Genomic DNA, 22,312 nt, shown 5'->3' with positions numbered 1-22,312 from the left:
ATTTACAGTCAACATGTGAATCTTACAAAACCTGTAAAATAAAACTTGAAATAATTAAACTTTTTTTTTCAGCTTCAAATATCCAGATTGTTTTCTCAAAAATGATGGCAAATGTTTGTAACTTTTTATTTATTTATTTATTTATTAGTATAATAACAAAAGCTAGGCAGCCAACTAACTAACTTTATATGAAGCTAATAACACTGTGCTATATTTGCTTCCTGTAGCTCTGGCTAGTCAGCCTGACTCCTTTGCTAGTGTAAGAACTCTCCTGAACATAGTTTCTATATCAGGAATTAATATATCAATGATAATAAGGCTATAGTGAAGTTACAACTTTTGCCCTCAATTCTAACTTAATTTTCAATAATCAAACTGTCTTAAAAACAAATCTAAAATAATTTCCATATGTTCTCGTATCTATTTTAAAAATAAAGTTAATCTGCTGAATAAAACAAAAAACAAAAACAAAAAAAACAAAAAACTGAAGTGAGGCACTATTCCCCCAATTCATTCCGCCGACACATTCCACTTCACAGCAGGAAGAATAAATCTGACACCACATTTGGGAGTAAGCCAGCGTGTGCAGGACCACGGCAGCAGCACCACACTTGAACTGGAGGCTGCCATTAATTAGTCATATTGGTTATACTGTTTTTAAAAAATATGTATGCAGCGTGTACAGAAAAAAACGCAGTTGTCTTTAAGTTCCTATTAAATGTGGTGCAACCAGTCATACAAAATGTGTGTTTCGTTTGTGGTAATCTGGTTAAGCACAAATATCTAACGCATGTGAGGAGTAAAACATAAAGCAGAGAAAGCAAGATTTGGACTCAGGATTCCCACAATGCACTGCCACAGAAAAAGCTAACAATAGCTACTTTTTTGATGCTAATTTTCTTTAAAACATTTGCAACTCATCACACCAGGACGTCTGTGGAGCCTGGGGGCAGTTTCACCACTTTATTTCGAGCTAATGGACCACTTCAGGATTATCCTGTTTTGTCAGTTGTGTTGCTTTTGCACCTTAAACTATCTAACTTCTTCCCCACATGACGATTTTGTTTTAAAAAAAAAAAAAAAAAAAAAAAAAAAAGTTAATCGACGCATAGGTCCAAAAATAAATAAATTAATCATTAAAAGCTCCCCAGAAAAGACTATTTGTTGTAAAAACCCACGGTAAAACCTATATACTGAGTAGTACTATTGACTTTCTCGACGGCCCTTGAACGCAGCTTAGCCTCGTTCTGAGAGTCCAGACGGCGGGAAATTTAAAAACCGTTCAATATGTTTAAAGCTAGTTTTTAACAGTCACCTCTTCGTCACGTCTGTGTGAAAAGTGAGTTAATTTTAATATTCAATCTACCTTAACCACTGTACACTACCAAATTTAACATGGCTAGCATCAGGTAAGTGTTCAAAGAGGTTTTCTAGAAGAGGCCTTGATGCTAACTACCGAGCTAACTAGTTAGCATGACTCTAATAAATCTCTCAGCTGCTGTATTGATGCTGTGAAGATGACATGCTAACTCCCTAGCTAACTAGTTAGCATGACTAACAAATCACTCAGCTGCTGTATTGATGCTGTGAAGATGACAAAGCTGAAAAAAACTGCGGCTAACTTGTTGCCTTCACCAACAGGTGACTCAAAGCAATGAATCACATCAGGAATATAAAGGACATGCTGAGCATCCCAACTGGAAGCAGGTGGTTCGCTGACGTGTGCTACCTTAGGCTGAAAATATTAACTTGTTTTATAAACACATGGAAAAAGGCTCCGTTGTTTAGCAACTGTGTTGCTGCATGATTAAACTGTGCTTGTGTTTGTCTTCATTCATCCAAACAACAAACAGGAACGGTGCTACCAGCTGCTACTCCACTTTAACAGACTCTCAGCTCTTCTTCGGGTCTCAGTTCTGGCCTGACAATTCCCAGGTTGCCTCACAGGATATGAGTTTGTCTTCCAGGAACTCACAGCAAAGTTCACAAGAGGTGAGATCTTCATCTTACATGAGGTTCTTGGCCAATTAGTATGTCCTCTTGGGACCAGTTGCATAAAAATGGTAATCAAGCTGCTTTATTGTCATTATTATGTGCATCTAGGTCATACTTAGGTTACAGGCGGCCTTCAGAAGAGGTTTAATCACAAAGGCATTGCTGTACAAATTTATGGGTGTATCGTGCTCCAAGTGATGATTCATATATCAGACAGTATAACGGCTTACAAGCCTGAACAGGGTAAATGTAATTACCATTTCAACACATAACACATTGTTAGTATTGTTGTGGATCATATTCCATGAGAGAATTTGCTGTTTCTGTTAAACTAAGTAGTCACTGTGGTTGTGCACTCCATTGTGTGTAATAATGCAAACCAGTTAGTTGGTGTGCTTTATGGTGGTGCTGGATTATTATGGTTTGTGTGAAGAGGAAGTATTTACATGTTCATAATGCCATGACACAATATAGTCTGATTCATAGATATGTGTAATAAAGGCTAGCTGTCTTAAGGCGGTGTTTCGAACGGGATCACCCTTCGGCCATCTTGATTCGGGGCAGCTCTGTGGCGGAACCTGTGGTATGTGAAGGCAGGTGAGCGATCAGCACAAATGTAAATACTCTTATCTTGCTGAAATTTTGACGGATTTACAAACGTTTTGGTTTATTACTAACGTTATTAACGTGGCTACAATTCAAATTACAAAAAACACAAATAAAATATAAAATAATTAAAATACTAATTGTTGCTGGCCATGAGAGTGTGACATAATTATCCATATGTGCAGTGTCATAACTTCACCTCTTTATAACAAACCAAATCGTTTGGAAATCGGTAGAAAATTGAGCAAGTTATGGTTATTTAAAAGGTTCATGCACCGCTACAACACAATGTTATGGGTGAGTGAGAGCACCGAATCAAGATGGCCGCCAGCGTGGCCGTGCGATTCCATTGGCCGACAGCGCGGACGAGACATCTAGCCTATATCTATGGTCTGATTTGTGTGCATGGAACCGCTGTGGCTTTTGTTAAGAAAACACAACAACAGAATCATGAGTGCATACAGGCTCATTTTTAATCTCTTTATGCTTCTTCTCTGTATTTTGTCACTCTTTAGGGGAGCGAGCCAAAGTTTTTAAGCAATTATCACACTAAACCTCTCCTGTTAGGAAACTTGAACGACAAAACCAGAATCTGTGGAATAGTGGATCAGTTTGAAGAGGACAGGAAAAAGGCAAAAGAAAAAACTGACAAGTACATCTTTTTTTTTTTTAACATGTGAAAGTCAGAACTGTGGTTGAATTCATACTTGTGTAACATTAAGACAGTCCTAATTAGTTACTGATTATGTTTTACAATCTGTTTTGGCTGTTTTGCGTCAACAGTGACCTTTTAGCCAAAGAATATCACCATATCAGAGAAACTCTCAACAATGTAAGTGATGACAGGCGCTCATTTTAATCTTCTACAGCTCCTCTTTTTTGATGTAAAATGAAAAAACAACAAATCTTTGCATTTCAGATTCAACAACTGGTTCTTGACACTGAGAGAAATACGGCTGTGTCCCAAACAACCTCTGAAAAAATTGACAATTTTGCATCAACATGTAAGTTTCTTAATGAACCAATGAGTTTCATTTGTCAACTGTAGATCAAAATCATTTAATCATAAACAAAAACAATGAGCAAGTATTTCTTCATAACAGTAGATGGTGCTGTTTGCCCAGTGATTAAACACCGACCCCTAATTATCTTTAAATTAGAAAAATTCTGTGTTTTCTATGCATTTTTAAAATGTATTGACTTCATTGCATTATGCTTTTTTTTTCTAACTTTACTTTGTATGCTAACCTGTACGCTAAAGCCTTTTATTACCTCGTCCCAGTGCAAATAAGTTTAAACAGCCTTCAGAGTGACGTTTCCCTGCAGTTTGACACTTTGGTCAATAAAGTGAAGTCCCAGAAAGAGGTGATGACAGAGCTGGAGGGACGGCTGCAAAAGGTGAATAGTATGTAGCTTATGCTGTCGGTATCTGAGGTAAAAACACATTTTAATGGCTTATAAATGCTGCTGATCAACGATGAGTATGACTTCATTTTTATCCTCTAGAACGGAGAGGCCACAGCAGAGCTTGAATCACATCTGCACGGTTTAAAGAACAGTCTGGAGAGTCTGAGAGAAGAGCAGGAAAGAGAACGACACATGCTGGAGGAGGCTCTGAAGCTGCTCAACACTTTAGTCTCGGAGCATTCGGCTAAATCCAGCGCCGTGGAGGTGACGGATAGCGCCATACAGACGTCACCAGCGCTGAAGCAGTCAGTGTCATCCAATATCCTGCAGGATGACAAGCTTGATGGCACACAGCTTGCTTGTGCATCAAACAACCTTGAACAAAATCAAGTGGAAGTTCCCCCTCAGGATCACAGCCGCATCATTGTGAAGAAGAAAGGCCGTGCGAGGCCCAGAAAGAGACCAGCGGTGCCCTCACAGAAGAGGAAGTGCAGAGTCTCCGATGAAAACCGTCCCCCTTTAAGGGCCTTTAACAAACAGAATGTTTCAACATGTCTCAGTGATCGCTGTTATCTGGACACCGTATCCAGCCAGGACAGTCTGAACCCAGACTGTCTGATACCGCTGAACGGGGAGGCCGTATCCAGTAAAGCTGCAGGATGTTTCATCAACCCTCTGAACTGCTGGTCTCAGGACAGCAACAGCCCTGTGGGCCTCGAAGGAATCGAACTCATATTAGAAAAGCTTTCACCTGAGATGAGCACGGTGAAACCTGCATCCTTCTGGCAGTTGTTTGAAGCTGATTTAGACCTTTAAAGGATGAGTAAAGGTGTCTTCTTATGTTTGGAGCAAAGGGGAATAAAAGCCCCAAATGTTTATTTTCAGGATTCCTAGTTACTCATGTTCTATTGGAAAGTTATTCCATGTTTTGAGGAGTTCATACGATGCTACGTTTTTAAAAACATTTTGTTTGCCTTATGCATACTGCAGAAGAGCTGTAGAGGGACGTCAGAGAACAAGTAGGTTCAGGGCTGCTTCACCCACAAAACACACATTTGAAATGTTATTTAAAAAATATTGTGCTAGTTACATGTCTGTGCTGACTTTTTAGAAGTAATTTATTCTTATTTCTATTGTTGACTTTGCATTGAAAATAAACTCAAATCAAACAAAAACCTGCTGTTTAATTTCTCTAAACCTTGTTTGAATCCTGAACATCCATCCATCCATTTTCTATGCAGCGCTTAATCCTCACTAGGGTCATGGGGGGCTGGAGTCTGTCCCAGCCAACTTAGGGTGAAGGCAGGTTCACCTGGACAGGTAACCAGTCTATCACAGGGCTACACTTAGAGACAGACAACCAAGCACACTCACATTCACACCTACGGACAATTTAGAATCACCAATTACCCTCAACATGAGAGAACCCACGCTGCACGGGGGGAACATGCAAACTCCACGCAGAAAGATTCCGGTGCCCCCACCGGGACGCGAAACCGGCGACCTTCTAGCTGCGAGGCATAAGTGCTAATCCTGAACATGTGATAAGTAAGGGAAGCAACCGTCCGCTTCGCGTCGGACGGTTCACGCCTCCGCGTCGTCCATTAATTTCTGATAATGGACACCTCGAAGGGCATTATCCCGCTTATACCATGGTCACTTACGAAAGATATTACTAAATAAATATTAAATCAATTATTAATACGTTAATGTTGTTTTTTACCGTTAAAATCGTAAGTTTTCCACAACAAGCGGCTGAGCGGACTATTTCATGTCTCTCGTTGTGACGCGTTGCCAAGGTAACCGGTCGGCCGCAGCTGTTATATTATTGCTGTCTTGCCGTTGTGATAAATAAACTGAAATAACGTATATTAACGTATGTTCTGAGTTTCTGTTGCCACGATTACCAACTACCGTTTGAGTCAGCGCATTAATTTAGAACAATCAGGTTATTTGACCGGAACTTCTTTATAGGTGTCCTATATCACTTTTTAATGGACACCCTGCAGCCAATCAGAATCGAGTATTCACCCAGACCATGGTATAATATATTTTATTCTTGTCAGGTGCTTTATTGTACTTTACAATCTTCTGTTTATCTCACTCCCTGTTCATGCCATCATTAGATACCTGCGTTCTTGTTGCAATGTTTGGTGTTTTTAATAGTTTGCCCCGTTTGAAAAGCACCAAGCTACATTCATAATACAGCTAAACTGATACCTCTCTAAAACAGTTTCAAACTAAACCTTCTATGAACATTCGTGCAGGCCTTCGGCAGCTATAAGGAGTGTTGATAGTTATAGGTAATAGTCAGTACACTACATGCTCCAGAACGTGGATAAAGTGCATGTTTATTTGCCGAAACAGTGACATATTTTTATTCTGCTTAAGCAAGCATACAACAAAAAAAGAATTTCTATGATATAAAATACTTCATTTGATGACAGCTGTGGCCGGGGGTGATGCTTGTTTGTGGGTCGTCCACGTGTCCCATTCTCGTGAAAGGCTTTGAGGGAATTTCTTCAAATCTTCAAATGTCCACTTTTAGTTTAGAATGAAATGATTCGATATACATTTTTTAAAACTCAAAAGTCACTCTGACCTCACAAAGCACATTTTTGGCCACAGCTCAAGAATCCATACGCTACCTATAACAAGTGATGTAGTGATGGGGGTATACCCAACGGGTCAGAGGTCACATCTGTACAGACATTGATGTAAACTGCAGTTTGACAGGTTGGTGGAGGCATACAAGCACCAGCAGTAACTCTACTTACACATGTACTAAGTCTGCCACTGTCAACTCAACAAAAAGCTTAAATTTTTGTCCTAAAAACAGGCCAGGTACCAGAATTTAGAATCAACTCCAGAAGTCTGGTGAGTATTATCATCACTTCTGCCTTTCAAAGGAAATCCTCTCCTGGCGTTGTTAATAACACTCCAGATATTCGCCACACAGCTGCAGGTTTCCAGCAATCCTCTCTCCAGATGTTACACAGTAAAATGAGAAGCAACAAAAACAACGTATTTACAAATTACTTTTCTGGCTACCAATGTGCAAGTAAGCCAATAACCACAGACTCTCTTTCATGCAGAGCACTAAGGCCTTTTCTGCCTGGAAAAAAAAAAAAGAATGCCTGTGGCCCAGCAAAAAGTGCATTAATGATTCATTTCCTTCACTAATTCTCCCACACAGACTTTGATCTGATTGACAGCAGCGTCACATTTTTACTAAGTCTGCGGGTGGAGACATGAGTCCCCTTGGGTTGAGATTTGCCACTAAGCAGACATCGTAGTTGTCATGCATCAGAACGCGCCGAGCCACCACCGTCCACCGGTTCTCCCACGGATCCAGCTCCAAAACGTCCTTTGTTATATCATCGTGGCGATCTAAGGGGAGTAAAGAAGCAGGAGGGTAGTACAGTCACACAGAGAGGAAGTTCAAATATCTTTTATATACTGGATGTTCTGTTGTTACCTGCTCCTTTGTAATATCCACAAACATAGATCTTTCCTCCCACCACGCCTGCATTGGATGCGTTGGTACGCAGTGAAAGCTGGGAACACGGGAGAGGAGGTCCTGCCCTCCAGTAATCTCCATCCGGATTGTAGATCTCCACAGCATCGAGGCAGTGACGGGACTGTCCGCGATCCACACCCTCACACCCAATGCCTCCTGCAAACCGGGCCACCACATAAATCAATTAAGACAGAAACCAATGCGGTCGATTCACCGAGCAAAATCACAACAATGCTGTGTCTAATAACTCCCAGTTCACTGAACAAAGTGTCTTACCCATAACATAGATTTCCCCATTGAGTGCCACAGCACTGCAGCGGTACTTTGAGTACTTCATGGGACCCAGCTCTGTCCACTTGTTTGTGTTTGGGTCGTACTCCAGAAGGCGGTTACTAAGACGGTCCGGCTCATCATCGGTCCGGTATGACTGGAAGGTAAGAACGGAGGGAGGGTGAGACAAAGCAGAGCAGGTGCACTCACACAAGACTCATGCACAAACACAACTTCTACTGAGTCTCATCCTCTATGTTTTGTACGTGTTTCGATAATTGCTGTGTAAAGATGTTCTGTTGCATCACCTGTGGGGTTCGACCGCCCATCACATACAGGCGATCTTTCATTCTGACCACACTGTGATAGGCCAAAGGCATAGGCAGGGGCGCCGCGCTCCTCCAGGGTCCACCCTGCAGAGACCATCGCTCCACACAGTTTGTGATGATAAACTGGTTCTTCAGCTTCATCTGTCCTCCCATTAGGTACACAGTGTCACCCAGCGAGCTCAGAGCGTAAGAATCACGGTACTCTGCTGACGTCAGGCGCTCCCAGCTGCCTTGTGCCTCCACTTTGTACCTTGAAACGCAATCAGACAACAATTAGTTCTGTCATGTGCAGGGCAATAAAAAATGCACCATCAAATGTGTTGCCTCTGTCTTACCTGTAGATCTCAACATGCATGTCTTTCTGGCGGGCCATTCTTCGTGCACTCGCCTCGCCTGCGACAATAATGTCATTTCCTTCAGTCACAACCCCAGTAGACACGTATCCCAGAGCCTCTCCATAACGAGGTGAGGTGATGTAGTAGGTTCGGCCTGTGGACGGAGCATAGCAAAAGCTGCGCTCAGCGAAGTTGCCGTACCTCGACCTGATCCCGCCGCCGTCATTACCAACACACAGCAGCAGATCTGTGGTCTCCATGCCATACCGCAGCTTTAGTTTGCGTGGTGCAGCTAAGGGGTGCATCGCTGTGACCTCCAGTGCTTCGTTCAGCATCTCTAGACATTCAGCATCAGCCAGCAGAGCCGTGTTCCTCTTCATCGCCTCTCTTAGGTACTCAGGGTTGATGAGCGGCAGACGAACTTTCCTCAGGAGCTCTGGTAGATGCCGACTGCGTACCTCCCCATCCATCGGAGCGCCATGCTTGACCCAACCGAGAACCACATCCAAGATGGTTTCTTCTCGTGAAACGTTCAGGTCATCAGAGGCCAGCAGCTTTCCCAGCTGATAAGCCTCCAACTCCAGGATCTCCTCACTGTGGCAGACTTGGACAAAGTGCTGCCGGAGGAAGCGCTGAGCGTGGTCAGCCAGCTCCTCTGCGCCAAGGTCACGGGCAAAGTAATACACACCAAGACAATTGGAGGCGTCCATGTTCTCAGTCATGTGCAGCTGACAGCGAGTGAAGACGTCGTCCATCTGCAGAAGAAACGCCGCGATGGAGATGCCCTGTACGTTGGCATTAGTGAGGGGAAGATCTGAGCAGTACATGTAGTTCAAGAGGAGGGCCAGGCTGTCCGCAGGGGTGTCGCGCAGGAATATTTCTCTGCTGCTGCACTCACGCAGGCCACACGTGAACATAACGCGAAAGTATGGGCTGAAGGCGGATAGAACAAGTCTGTGACAGGGGAAGCTGATGCCCTCAGCGACCAGCACCACGTCCGTCAGATGCTCAACCTCCCTCATCTTCCTCAGCTGGTCGAGCAGCACCAGCCCGTGTTTGGCAGTAAGATCCATTTTGAGTAAAAAAAATAAAAAGTTCACTAAAAGTAATATTTACAAAGCTGCACAGGAGGCTTCATACACCCCAAACAAACAGTGAGGCTTGTGTCTGCAAAACAAAGGAAAAAAAGTTAGTGGTGTTGAGGAAATTTTACATCTCACCGAATCTCTGTAGTTATTTTGGGTTCGTTGGATAGACGTGAAGTCGATCGGTTGTCCTCCGGACGTCGGCCCTCTCTTCTCTGAAATCTGTCTTTTAGAGTGAGGTAGAGGAGGATCTGAGTCCTGGTGGCCAACCACCAACCGTCCTGGAGGTCCCCGACGGAGCTTCAGCTATCCCACTTCTGACACCAAGTTGTTGAGGAAATTTTCTATGATCTACATAAAGTCCAGTAGTCCAAGTTGTCTTTGTCTCGTTTTATTCAAAGCTTTGAAGGTACAGGTCATACAGAATGCAAGCAGTCTGCAGGAGAGTACCCATGAGTGCAGGCAGCGTGGTATTCTTATACATGTACAGGCGTGGTCTTTACTCCAATGGTAGTGTAACAATCCCATGCTGGAAAACAACAGCTGGGTGTACAGGGTGTACTCATCCACAGACATTAGAAGACTAAACACGCTGGACCAGGCATCAATAGTCTAAACACATGGGATGCACAACTTCTTCTTCCCATGTACGGCCACTAGTGTTTACCTGGATGTTATGGGAACACATTTTGGGCCTGTAACCTTTCCACTCAGCTTTAATGAAACTTAGAGAAACTTAGAGAAACTTGCTTTGACATTCTTCATGCAGATGCAGTATTTTTCCATTACAGTGCTTATATCACACTGCAGTTTCATGAGCAAACACTGGAGTGAAATCTGTACAAACTATCGTCAGCAAGGTTTGATTTCGCAACATCTTATTTTGCAATATCAGGTTTCGTGGCATAAAAACGTTAATAAAAGATAATATTTCAATCAGGATCAAATTAAAGGCCTTTGAAAACACTATTAAAGCATTCTGATCATGACTAACAACAATCCAAAGGAGCTTAATTTTTCAGAAATCCCCATTTTAATGAGCTAAATTTGCCAATTAGCCCCTTTGAATACCAAATATTGTGTAAAGCAACCACAACATGCAACACTCAGCGTCCTTCTGACAAGTCTTACCGAGACCTGCTTTCTTCGGTCTAAGAAGACCAGTAAATATCCGTGTTTTTCAACAGGCTACATGTGTTGTTGATGTTGCCGAATGTGCCAGTCGCTGGGGTTAGAGAGGTCTGAGCACACGCGAGGCAGAGTTATGTGCCCCCCTCCACTGCTGCTGCCCCCTGAGCCGCAAATCCAAAAATAGACAGTGTTGCTGCAGACAGTAACTGTGTCACAGAGATTTGAGTGATAAGCAAAGAGAAGGTTTCAAAGCAGCCACGATAACAAACGTATGATCTACTTTCCAAATCAGATGTTGGCTCATTAGCAGTGTGTTGCACTTAGTTTGGAGTTATTCTCATTTCCAGTTAGTTTGCTTCAGTCACGTGCTTGCAGCTCTGGAACGACTGAAACATTGCTCCTAGCTCGGATTCAGATTTCATGACCGCACTCTCTTAAAGACCCAGCATGTACTGTATGTCAGCGTGTTTCAAAAATACAGCTTCCCCTCTTAGTTGGATCTTCAATATCAGAATTCATCAGGTCGTTGCATTCAACAGTAAAATGTGTTTGTACATCTAACTTGACTGACCACAGGTGGATTTTCAGTGAAAGTCTCTTTCAAGTTGACAATTTGTTTAGAAGTTTCCTGCACTAAAGTCTTGAGCAATGCAGTCTGGGTAATATTTTATGGTTCGTCAGCTTCATTTTTGTTGTTGAATGGAAAAACAGGGAGGAAAGAAACACACAATCGGTGAACCTCAATGGAGTTAATCTTTTCCCTCTTTCAGGCCGTAATTACATCTTTGGCTTGTTGCGGTCAGTCATCACTGCCCACAACATCCTGGCTGTAGTTAACCATTAGGCCCTATGGTGTACATATGCAGATGCGGTTGTTTTGACAGTTGCGGTGCAGCGACTGGTTTTGGCGGACAGTCTGAAATAAATCTGTGCTGCGTATTAAAAGAGACAACTTGCACAGAGTTGGACAGATTCAATCCAATGGACTCCACACGCAAATTTGGGAAATACAGAGTAGAGAGAGAAGTGTTGGATGAGCAGAGACTGGAAGATTTAACACAGAGAAAAACGTACTCTGATGTCCATCGTTCTCCAACTGAGCAGCTTAAAGATTCCCTAAGGTAAGGCAAACTTTGATTTTTCAGACTATGCAGTTTACTGTACGTAGCATAAATTCAGTGAGTTTGTGAGGAGAACATCTACCAGTTTACCATTCAAATACCTCCCAGATGTACCGTACCCAGACTGAAGCGAGGCGTGATGAGCAGCTTGCCTGTGTTGTACTGGCTGCCCAAGTACTCAATCTGGGACTACGGCATGCCGGACCTCGTCTCTGGGATTAGTGTGGGCATAATGCACCTGCCACAAGGTATGAAAATAATCCACCACGGCTGAGTGAAAACCAACAATACTGCAGAAAGAAACTCAAATTGACTGCCATGATTTGTGCTAATATATGACTTAACTAAAAGTATTTCTCATTCTTCTGTAGAATATTTCGCTTACCAGCTCCTTAAACATATTTAACTGGTGTAACTTAATCGTCCACAGGTATGGCGTATGCATTGTTGGCTTCTCTGCCTCCCGTATTTGGCCTCTACACATCCCTCTATCCAGCATTAATCTACTTCTTTTTTGGAACGTCACGTCATATTTCCATCGGTATGTAGTAAACGTTGTACTGTGACCGTCAACAGAACTTTCAATAACACATCTTTCATTTGTGCTCAGGTACATTTACGGTGCTCAGCATCATGGTGGGAAGTGTGACAGAGAGACTCGCTCCAGATGTGGATTTCCTCATAAAAAATGGGACAAACATGACTGCAGAGGTGGACATCACTGCCCGGGACTCCTACAGGGTGCAGGTGGCAGCTGCTACCACTGTCCTCGGAGGACTTATTCAGGTTCCAGTGTATTTACAGAACATCCCAACATATTAATGACCTATTTTGCCGTTCCAGCTACTAAATCCCATTTATACCTAAATGTTTGTGCTCATAGGTGCTACTGGGGGTTGTAAAGTTTGGATTTGTGGGAACGTACTTGTCTGAACCTCTGGTGCGAGCTTATACAACGGCTGCTGCAGCTCACGCCGTGGTGGCGCAGCTGAAGTACATCTTTGGAGTTTCCCCCACACGGTTCAGCGGGCCGATGTCACTGGTGTATGTGAGTGCTATCCTCTATTGATTGTGCTCGCTGTGCTTTTTTTGATATGTAAAACAGCCCTGACCTATTTGCTTTATGTGTGTCTGCACAAAATCTATTGTAATTACATTATATACGTTCCCAGTGGAGTTCTATGCTCTCCTGAAAAGGCCACCAGAGTCCAGTGTTGCATAATATCAGGTCTGCTGACTCTGTGTAAAGCAATAAATCAAGATTTTGCTCGTCAAAGTTGGTTTACAGGTCAACGGCATATGAGAAAAAAGGTTGTAGAAGGGTTCTGTTGGCTCCAGAAAGAGATGGAAGAAGTTTATTACACTAAAATCTGATAGAATACTGTTTAGCAGCTTGACTATACACATTGTTTTCCAAGAAATGTAAATAAAAAGCATTGTCATATGTCAGCATTTTGCTATTTATTGTAAGCTATGTGTGGAATATGGCACAGGGAAATAGACAATAGTTGAAAGAGTCCTTTAAGACTTATGACTTGGTCTGTAAAAAATAGTTAAAAATAAAAATGATTGAAAAAATAATAACTCAACGAAAAGAGTTTTTAAAAAAAGGCAACTTCATCCAACAAGCTGCACAGTGTTTGGAAGATTAGCTTTTCCACAACTATAAAAGTTGTTTGTCCATTACCAGTCTTAATAGTACAAAAAAAATACAAAACAAATCCTGAAGTTATCGAGCCAATTTCATTAAGTTACCGCAAAATGAATTTAGGTTTAAATCATCTAAAGCAGAAATGTGAGTTTAAATTACCCACAATATAATGTTCATGCAATTATCAACATTATTATGTCAACAGAACTCAGCAGAAATAATGTTTGCTTAAAAGATTTATCTAGATCAGTAAAATAGGATGTTTATTTTGCAGCCATGTATTTAATTCAGTGGATGTAAGCCGCTTGAATGACTTTTTAGAGTGTAATAGGGATACAATTGTTACGTGTATGCAGCTCTGCCACCCCCTTTTTTTGTTTCTTTTTTAATTTCCAGACTCTGAAGGATGTTTGCTCGTTGCTGCCACACACTCATCTCCCCACGCTGGTGGTCAGCGCCGTGACCATGGCGCTTCTCATCGCAGCCAAGGAGCTCAACTCATTCCTCCATCCGAAGCTGCCGGTGCCCATCCCAGTGGAGCTCATCACGGTCGGTTGATGCGAGGACACTCTCTCTGCCTCTCCGGCCTCTCGTCTCTCTTCACGTTATCACCTCTGAGCTCTGTGCTGACGCTGATGCTGCAGCACTTAAAAAGCACAGACTTAGTGGAAACAAGCAGCTGAATCAGCAGCAGCACCAGGGCTTCTGCTGGGTTTTTTTTCTTTTCTTTTTTGCATGCCACAGCAAAAATGTGATATGTATGGCTAATAATTAGGTCCACATCTAGCTTATAATTAACCAGCTTTGAATAATTGATGTTTGAGGGTTGAATCATATGTTGAAATAAACCCTTTTGTGTTTGCTTCAGATTGTGGCAGGGACACTAGTGTCATCATATGCCCACTTAAACGGCAACTACACTATCTCAGTTGTTGGAGACATTCCGAGTGGGTACGTATCTGTGTTCTTTGTTGAGTCATGTTTCCAGCTTGTTTGGTACTAAGTGGTGGTTGTTCTCTACTTGTGTGCCAGGTTAAGCCCTCCCTGCGTACCAGATGTGAGTCTTTTTGGAGAAGTTATAGGAGATGCTTTTGCTTTGGCCATTGTTGGATACGCCATATCTATTTCCCTGGGTAAAACATTCGCAATAAAACACGGATACAAGGTGGACAGTAACCAGGTGAACCAGAATTCACATTAAAGCAACATCTGCTTCTCCCCTCAGTCGTTTTGTTTTCCTTGCTAATTTTTTGTCTTTGTCTCCATCTTGCTGCAGGAGCTTGTGGCGCTGGGCCTCAGCAACGCAGTGGGAGGCTTCTTCCAGTGCTTCTCTGTCTGCCCCTCCATGTCTCGAAGTCTAATCCAAGAGAGCACCGGAGGTAAAACACAAGTGAGTGAGCAGCGGAAGAATCAGCATCACAAAGAGCAACAGTGGAGGAGTCGGCACAGCCTCGCTAACCGGAGCTGTTCTATTTGTGCAGTCACACGTGCAATAAAAAATCCCCATGCAATAGTTTTACTCCCAGTGGTCAACAAATGGTAGACGAGTGAGGAATGTTTGAGAGTGAGTAAGAAGGAAATTAAGCAGATTTACATGTAAAATGAAATAACACACTGACCTACAAATAGAACGATCCTCTGGATGGTAGAAGAATACTTACAATTTGTTAAAATACTAATATATATACATACAAAGTGCTGTCATATCACCAGGTTGCTGTCTAGCTGTGGATTTCTAGACAAACTCATATGTTCACATTGAATAAATCAATAAACCATCTTGTTCTTGCAGATGGCTGGAGTGGCCTCAGCTCTAATCGTGCTCGTGACGATACTCAAACTTGGAACCCTTTTCCAGGAGCTGCCAAAGGTTCAACTGCTTTATTGCAGTAAATATTTATGACACAATGCAGATTCTTATTTTCATTTTTGCCATATTGATTTGCCTCATTTACCAATTTATTTACACATCCGATCCATCGTGTCGTTTTAGGCCATCCTTGCATCGATCGTCTTTGTAAATTTGAAGGGCATGTTCAAGCAATACGCCGACATCGTCACGCTGTGGAGGAGCAGCAAGATTGATCTGGTGAGAGGACAAATCAATTATTCTGTGACAATGTCCTTACAGGCAACAATAGTGGCAGAGTTGGCTTTTTATGCCGAATCTGTGAAAGAATTGTCCTCCTGCGATCATCCAGGTGGTGTGGCTGGTCACCTGGGTGTCAACAATGCTGCTCAATCTGGATCTGGGTCTGGCGGCATCCATCACCTTTGCTCTCTTCACTGTTATCTTCAGGACTCAGATGTAAGATTCTCCTGTTCGTCCTCATGATATATTCATCTCTGCAGCATCCTGAGTCATCCCGTGTGTGAGAGAGGAAGCATTAGATGTTGGCCTGCAGCGTCCACTTTATTAGACGAAACGTTGTGCACAGACATAATGCACACGCAAATAAAGGGTTTTTTTATTTTATTTTTCAGGCCGACATACTCTGTTCTGGGTAATGTTCCCGGTACAGAACTGTATGTCGACATAGAGACCCACAGAGAGGTGAGACGAAAAGACGGAAAGCCAAAAATTAAAGCTTTTCCTACCCAGACTCCTGATGTTTCTGTGTTTGACAGGCCAGAGAGATTCCAGGTGTGACTATATTTCGCTCATCTGCTACCGTATATTTCGCCAACGCTGATCTCTACCTCGAAGCCCTGAAAAAAAAGGTTTGTTCCCCACGAAAATACTAATCCTGTGGCTGGTGATTATTTTAATTGCAGAGTACACGTTTATTTTCTCTGTCATAGAAAGAAATGTCCTGTTTCATCACTATAAGGCCTGATGATTTATTATTATGTGTGACTAAAGCAGCTCACCTTTCAGATCCTGACTGACTTTCATTCATTTAAAACCTTTGTGTAGCACTTTGTAAGATTGTTCTGTATGAATTATATCTTAGTATTGTCAGTAAATCACATTTTCATTTGCTTATCTGTTTTCAGAGTGGGCTAGACATCAGTAAGATGATCATCTATAAGAGGAGGCAGGAGGCCAAACAGAGGCGACGAGAAAGAAGAGCCGAGAGACGGGCAAAGAGGCGAGCCAAGAAAGAGGTGATATACCAGAAATGTGCAGTAAAATGGCAGCAACGTGGGTTATTTTTGTCAAAATGTATATATATATTTTTTGGCAGTTTGGCCACTTGTTACACGAATACGAGAAGAAAACTGCCACCAGAATCCTTAATATAAGTATTGTACATGTGCTATGGACCACTTCACAGCAAGCATACTGATTTATTTCACCCACTGCTTCTCAGAGACGGGCTCAGAGGGCGGCTGAACAGCTCCCTGGATCTGCTGTGGTCTCTGTCGAGGAAGATGTCGGCTTCTGGGGGGACACGTGTATAGACGGGACAGTTTCAGAGGAGGAGGACCAGAACTGGACCGAGAGGGAGAACGGGACAGTGTTTGTCATCCCGACCACTCCCCGAACGCCAGACGGTCCGTCTAGATGGGAGTACCTGAAAGGAGGGGATCCAGACTGCACCAGCTTAGACTGGATGTCTGAGCTGCAGGACGGGGACACCACCACTCTGGGCTCCAGCAGCGAGGACACGCTGAGTCGAGACCTGGAGCGGGTCTCTCTTGGGTCTCTGGGCAAGTGGACCTGGGACATTCACTCCATTATTCTTGACCTCTCCACGGCTAACTTCATCGATACAGTGGCGATCAAGACGATGAAAAACGTAGGTTGTAAAGGAGGAAACAGGATATGGCTTAAAAGCCCTCAAGGGTTGTTTCATCTTAAATCACCAGGGGGCTTCTGCTCGACCTTCTAGGAAATCCTAGATTGAAATGTCAAACACTTTGTGGGATAAAGAAAAAAAAATGCCTGTCAACATGAAACACGTGGTTAAAAAAAGAAAGTACTGCTAGACTGCCTGATCCGAGTCCTGGTGTTTCAAAGTGGGCATAAAAGGAAACAGAAACAGTCACTTCCTTTATATTTTAAGACAAAGCATTTCATATTAAAAGGTATGTTTTGTTTGGTGTTATTATGACATGCAGCTACATATGTTTAGGATAATATCACTATTTGCCTTCTGTATTACACATTTTTTTGTTGAGCTCAAAAATGGGACATTTCCTGACAGCCTTAGCTTTTGTTTTCATATTTCACCTCACCCGTCAGACATTATTTGATCTGCTGGTCCAATATCGCAGATTCTGAATTAATAACATGATGAGAAACAACAGTGAAAATTCCAGACTTTTATCTTTAATATTTCCTGAGACATTCAAACATAACTTTAAATTTCAATGTGTGAAAAAAGCCTGCTAGAAGTGGGATGACGGTCAATTAAAAAAGTCTTAGAAAGAACTAGACATATCTAGCTATAATTTCACAAAGGTCTTCATAGATATCCATATTTTGCGCTATAACATTTTTAGGCTAATTAGAGATGGTCGAGCTGAGATGGAATGACTCGACTGTCTCTTCATGTTCCCTCATTTGAAAAGCTCAGGGTAGAACACGCACACTTTCGGGTCATCCAGGGGTCAGATAGCCGATAAATGACAAATCTTAATGCCAAACAAGGCATAAAAAACCCCCACAGACAACACAAACCTGTACCTACAGCGAGCACCTACTCTGACTTGATGTTTTTATCACACTGACAGATTTTCCAGGACTTCAGTGAGATTGATGTGGACGTCTACATGGCCGGTTGTCAGGGTGAGTGAACACCTTCTCACTTCCTCCAGGCTGCTGCGCTGCATTAAACTGCTCCGTCATGGTGGCGGCTTCCCAGTAAACTGGTTTCTTTTCAGCCTCTGTGGTGGAACAGTTGGAGCGAGGCGACTTCTTCTCCGAGACGATATCGAAGAGACGTCTTTTCGCCTCCGTTCATGACGCTGTGCTCTACTGTCTGAACCACCGTGGAGCGACATCCTTCCCCAGATACGAGCCGTCGCTGGTGAGTGTGTTCAGGCTTTATCTGGAAAGCTTTTATTATGACATATTACAGTTGATTCTCAGCACTGAATGATTCACTGAGATACACATGGAGGTAGCATCAACTACAAGTGACTTCCTACAACCTGTTTAATTACAGGACATGCACAGAAGCACGAAACTTTAGGGTCTTCAAGCGAGCAGAGGACGGAAGAACACCGACTGGAATTAACATCAGGAGCTGAGAAATGTTATTTGCAAATTAACAGATGAAAGAGTGAAGGTAAAAAGAAATGACTAAATCTGGTTTTAGTCATCTTGTGACTAAACGCTGTCTCCTATTGTTGACTTGATATTTATACATTTTGTGTTCATGTGAAAGGAAGAGCAACACGGTAGAGCTTCATTTAACTTTATTCAGTGTAGGAGACGGAACATTTTGACATCGTAAATAAATAAAATGGAATCTGAACATCTGAGCAATACCTTGTGCATTTTAATGTGTTTGTGCATTCTACAAGAAGAGAATAACGAGGAATCCGAGGAGCAGAGACAAGGCAACATGCATCACACTGACAGTGTGTGAGCCTATTTTTGGTAATGGCAGCAATAACAAGGTAGGACATTGAAGTGTTTACAACTGTCATTTCAGTTTTCAAGTGCAATTTTTGCTCATGGCAACAGCAAAACGTGTTGAAGGTAATGCATGCAAAGGAAAGTTTGCTTCTTTTTTGTTTTTGTTTTTTTAAAATCACAACTCCTTGACTGAGCGTCTTGTGCGACACTCCTAAAATGGAAAATTATAGTAGATAGAAAATAACAGGATCGCAATATCCAAGCAATATTTAACAAAAGCATCTCTTTACTGTTGCATAAACCCACTGTGACCTCATTCCCTGAATAAATCTTGTCTCTACATACCGGCCACAGAGGATGTCACCAGAAACGTTGTGCACAGGACTGAGGAAGGCGAGGAAGAAGATTTTTTGTTCTATATAAATTTGGCATATGAGCTACAAGTCTTGATGGATGCTGGGACTCTGTATGTCTGTGTTCAGAGGCAGACCTTCGTCATCCTCGTCCTCTTGCTGCTGTGACACCAACTGCTGATAGCGAGCCTGCCGCTGGTAGTCCGGATCAATATTGATCCATTTATTGGCGACCCACTTAGTGCCTTGTGTGACCATACAGCCTCCATGCAGAGCGTATTCATCCTGCTCCCCCACCCAACCTAATGAGAAAAATAGAAACATCTTTATAACATCCTCTGTATCGCTTCGGCTATCAGACACACGGCCTCAACGGATGAATGAAAGATTAATCAGGAGAGCAGGTTTGTTTTCTTCGCGAACATTACAGCAGAGTTTCAGTATGTGATGAAGCTGTAACAATATGTCCAAATTATTTCATATTTTAACACAAATACGGGCTTGAATCGCAACTTTTAACTGTATTATACACATGGACCTTTACTGTTTGCATGAATTGTGCCACCGAACATAAGAAAAGGTTAACTGGTAACATTAATTTAATCTTTCAGCAACTGTTAGATTTTAAAAAGGAGTTTTATACACACATTCTTAGCATTAGAAGATTTATCTTCATGATATAGGTGATCCCATGTAATTTTTATTCCTGCCCTACCACAAGGGTAATGCTATGTGTCCACTGGGGCGATTTTCCCCACGCCGGATCGCGTTGCTTCCTAAAATCGCCCGAGTCGGAGGCGTGCCACTAGCGGCCTGGTAGGTGGTGTCTATGTCTATGGCGATGCTGAACTCTGAAGACCTCAGCATCTTCTCCTTCTATCCTGCCTGCACCTGATTGGACAATCGCGTCGACTTGCTAGCGGTGTGCTCCGGGATTTCAAACCAGACCAACGTGGCGGCTCGGCCACAAACTTTCGCTGTTATTACGAAAACCGTTCAGCGAAAAGTATTTCTGTAAACACTTGAGGCAAGAAACAGGCTATGCAGTTGCTGAATCTGTCCTTATTTTAGTTCAACAATGGCTAGTTTAGCTGTTTTATCAAAGTTTTGCGAGGCGTCAGACCTCCGTTCCCTGCACCATATTTGCATAAAGTAGAAGTCAAATCTACTTTATGCAAATTAATGGCATAAAATGTATATCACACATTCATGTTACTCAACACTGTATCCGTATGGTGAACCACTAACTTTAATCTGATTTGTCTTTAAAAGCTAACGGCTTTACTGCACAATCCAAATCCTGCAATAATTTTAATGGCCAGCAGGGAGCGACTCCTCTGATAGTAAAAAAAGATGTATGCACAGAAGTATGACAAAATAACGGTACTTCTCACTTGACATGCTAACTTAGTAAACATTTTCTTAGGAATTTTTTGGCTTCAATTTCTAGTTTTAAATCTCCTTGAATATAGCATTGGTGTTCATTTAAAAAATTATGGTTGAACTTGGAGTAAAACAGACTGAGACGGCCAGTCTCAGAAGACCAAGAGGACAAAGACTAAACTCTTCTTTGAACTGGTAGTCCATAAACCAATAGGTAGCCTCACGGTGGATATGTCTATCATTTACAAACAGTCTTGGTTCATTTCCATTAACATCATGATTGGCTTTTGCACTCTGACTTGGGGTTTAATGTTCAAACATAATGAACATACCAGAAGACTGTAGCTTTAAAAAAAATGCTTTTTTTTTACCCACATCAAATCAAAATTAAATTAAATTGCTAAATTTTTTTTTTTTTATCTTTTAAAACATTGAAAACAGTTTGTAAATCTACCCACCTCTTCCATCAGAGAGGTAGTTGTACCAGAAAACCGCCGTGCCCCTGGTTGGCTTCACTCTCAAGTTACTCTTGTCACAGTTCCTCCTGGTGTCCAGAAGATCCACGTCATTCTGTATGAGAGACTAGAACGCACAATCAAAACTCAGCGGCGCCGTTTGCTTGATATCGGGTCCATGCTCTCACTGACAAACGAGTGAGTTAACACAGATATGAAAGACATGCACAGTATGTACACAATACTTTTGCAGGACTCTCCGTAACATCTCCAGACCCAGACACAGTTACGCACCACTTCGTCATAGGTCCTGTTGTCTGCCACAGGGAATGCGGTCTCCCCGCCCCCATCAACAGAGTTCAGGTAGAAGAGAACTGTGATGTACCTAAGTGTGCAACACAGATTTAAATTGACACACACATGTATGGTGCAAACAAACAGTACACAAACACACATATACAAACACTCGCTGGCAAGCACACAAATTTGTCCAAGTTGACGATGTTGAGTCACACAAACCAACGTGCCAGTTGTCACTATGGAGTGTTAACGCACAGTCGGACAGATGAGTTCACGCCGAAGCACTGACGGATATCTCTGAGAAATGCCACATGTGTTTGTTCAGTAATCTCACCTGCACGACGTCTCAAAGGGAGTGGAGGTGTTGGCTGCCAGGCGTGTGTGTGTGCACGCCGTTTCGGGGTAGACGGGGCCGCTGTCGTGGTGGGCGTGGTAGTGCCCCCCCTCCTCGTAGCGGACCACCTGGAGCGGCTCGCTGAGGTCCACCAATGTGGGTGGGAGGCGAGTGAGGCGAGTCACCCTTTGTAAGGACAAAGTGGAGAAATGATCAGTTGTAAAACATAAAGTGATAGCACTCAATGAATCCTGTGTTATGTGTTTTCCTCACCTCGCCTTGATGTCTTGGAGGACCTGGTGCGCCCCTTTTCCCTGGTAGAGCCACGTGTGTTGGCTGTTCCTCACCAGCTGACTCCTCTTCACCCCTTGCTGCAGCAGGAAGCGCTGGAAGGCGTCGTTGCTCAGAAGCCTGAACTCTTCCAGACTCAGTAAACCTGTCCACAATGTGAGAATGTGCATCAGTCCTGGTGCCATAATTCATCCATCCATCCATTTTCTATACACC

At 42.7% G+C, this 22,312-nt stretch overlaps 4 protein-coding genes across 5 annotated transcripts in view; 2 read left to right on the top strand and 2 right to left on the bottom strand.

Annotated features, from left to right (window-relative positions):
- The first annotated feature begins 1,650 nt into the window (after positions 1-1,650).
- Positions 1,651-5,177, top strand: ccdc36 (coiled-coil domain containing 36). Its single transcript, XM_008285379.1, has 7 exons — positions 1,651-1,707; positions 1,854-1,992; positions 3,117-3,253; positions 3,385-3,433; positions 3,521-3,605; positions 3,884-3,999; positions 4,108-5,177. The coding sequence occupies exons 1-7, from the start codon at positions 1,655-1,657 to the stop codon at positions 4,822-4,824; spliced, it is 1,296 nt and encodes a 431-aa protein (XP_008283601.1). The 5' UTR covers positions 1,651-1,654; the 3' UTR covers positions 4,825-5,177.
- Positions 5,178-6,334: 1,157 nt separating this feature from the next.
- On the bottom strand, positions 6,335-10,791 carry kbtbd12 (kelch repeat and BTB (POZ) domain containing 12). Of its 2 annotated transcripts, XR_520329.1 has the most exons (7): positions 10,679-10,791; positions 8,463-9,629; positions 8,107-8,377; positions 7,805-7,955; positions 7,487-7,684; positions 7,021-7,398; positions 6,335-6,988 (listed from the first exon to the last, which is right to left on the bottom strand). XR_520329.1 is itself a non-coding variant. In XM_008285363.1 (6 exons), the coding sequence occupies exons 2-6, from the start codon at positions 9,533-9,535 to the stop codon at positions 7,229-7,231; spliced, it is 1,863 nt and encodes a 620-aa protein (XP_008283585.1). In that variant the 5' UTR covers positions 9,536-9,629; positions 10,679-10,791; the 3' UTR covers positions 6,335-7,228. The 2 variants fall into 2 exon arrangements, 1 of the variants encoding a protein (XP_008283585.1); XM_008285363.1 differs by having other exon boundaries at positions 6,335-7,398.
- Positions 10,792-11,588: 797 nt separating this feature from the next.
- slc26a6l1 (solute carrier family 26 member 6, like 1) lies at positions 11,589-18,887 on the top strand. Its single transcript, XM_008285340.1, has 18 exons — positions 11,589-11,799; positions 11,908-12,047; positions 12,230-12,340; positions 12,410-12,585; positions 12,683-12,847; positions 14,319-14,401; positions 14,483-14,630; positions 14,727-14,840; positions 15,243-15,320; positions 15,444-15,539; positions 15,652-15,758; positions 15,935-16,004; positions 16,079-16,171; positions 16,448-16,558; positions 16,765-17,193; positions 18,131-18,185; positions 18,281-18,426; positions 18,565-18,887. The coding sequence occupies exons 1-18, from the start codon at positions 11,660-11,662 to the stop codon at positions 18,589-18,591; spliced, it is 2,289 nt and encodes a 762-aa protein (XP_008283562.1). The 5' UTR covers positions 11,589-11,659; the 3' UTR covers positions 18,592-18,887.
- Positions 18,802-22,312, bottom strand: part of p4htmb (prolyl 4-hydroxylase, transmembrane b) — a 7,396-nt gene continuing 3,885 nt past the window's right edge. The window contains exons 5-9 of the mRNA XM_008285351.1: positions 22,079-22,241; positions 21,806-21,991; positions 21,466-21,556; positions 21,175-21,298; positions 18,802-19,635 (exon numbers count right to left, since the gene is read on the bottom strand). Of these exons, the coding sequence (XP_008283573.1) occupies positions 19,418-19,635; positions 21,175-21,298; positions 21,466-21,556; positions 21,806-21,991; positions 22,079-22,241 (782 nt within the window). The 3' untranslated portion in view covers positions 18,802-19,417. The remainder of the gene's footprint in view (positions 19,636-21,174; positions 21,299-21,465; positions 21,557-21,805; positions 21,992-22,078; positions 22,242-22,312) is intronic.

The sequence above is a fragment of the Stegastes partitus genome, unplaced genomic scaffold (assembly GCF_000690725.1).
Source record: "Stegastes partitus isolate 25-593 unplaced genomic scaffold, Stegastes_partitus-1.0.2 Scaffold10, whole genome shotgun sequence".
Lineage (NCBI taxonomy): Eukaryota > Metazoa > Chordata > Actinopteri > Pomacentridae > Stegastes > Stegastes partitus.
The sequence above is the reverse complement of the archived record's forward strand: the minus strand, read 5'-3'. Positions and strand labels throughout refer to the sequence as shown.

Excerpts from the sequence above, each read along its gene's own strand:
- ccdc36 (XM_008285379.1), top strand. The coding sequence starts at position 1,655 with ATGAATCACATCAGGAATATAAAGGACATGCTGAGCATCCCAACTGGA. Across the intron at positions 1,708-1,853 it reads AGCATCCCAACTGGAAGCAG|GAACGGTGCTACCAGCTGCT; the intron begins GTGGTTCGCTGA and ends AACAACAAACAG. Across the intron at positions 3,606-3,883 it reads TGACAATTTTGCATCAACAT|TGCAAATAAGTTTAAACAGC; the intron begins GTAAGTTTCTTA and ends ACCTCGTCCCAG.
- slc26a6l1 (XM_008285340.1), top strand. The coding sequence starts at position 11,660 with ATGGACTCCACACGCAAATTTGGGAAATACAGAGTAGAGAGAGAAGTG. Across the intron at positions 14,841-15,242 it reads GCACCGGAGGTAAAACACAA|ATGGCTGGAGTGGCCTCAGC; the intron begins GTGAGTGAGCAG and ends TTGTTCTTGCAG. Across the intron at positions 18,427-18,564 it reads CCAGATACGAGCCGTCGCTG|GACATGCACAGAAGCACGAA; the intron begins GTGAGTGTGTTC and ends GTTTAATTACAG.
- kbtbd12 (XM_008285363.1), bottom strand. The coding sequence starts at position 9,535 with ATGGATCTTACTGCCAAACACGGGCTGGTGCTGCTCGACCAGCTGAGG. Across the intron at positions 8,378-8,462 it reads ATGCATGTTGAGATCTACAG|GTACAAAGTGGAGGCACAAG; the intron begins GTAAGACAGAGG and ends TTGCGTTTCAAG. Across the intron at positions 7,685-7,804 it reads TGGGGAAATCTATGTTATGG|GAGGCATTGGGTGTGAGGGT; the intron begins GTAAGACACTTT and ends CCCGGTTTGCAG.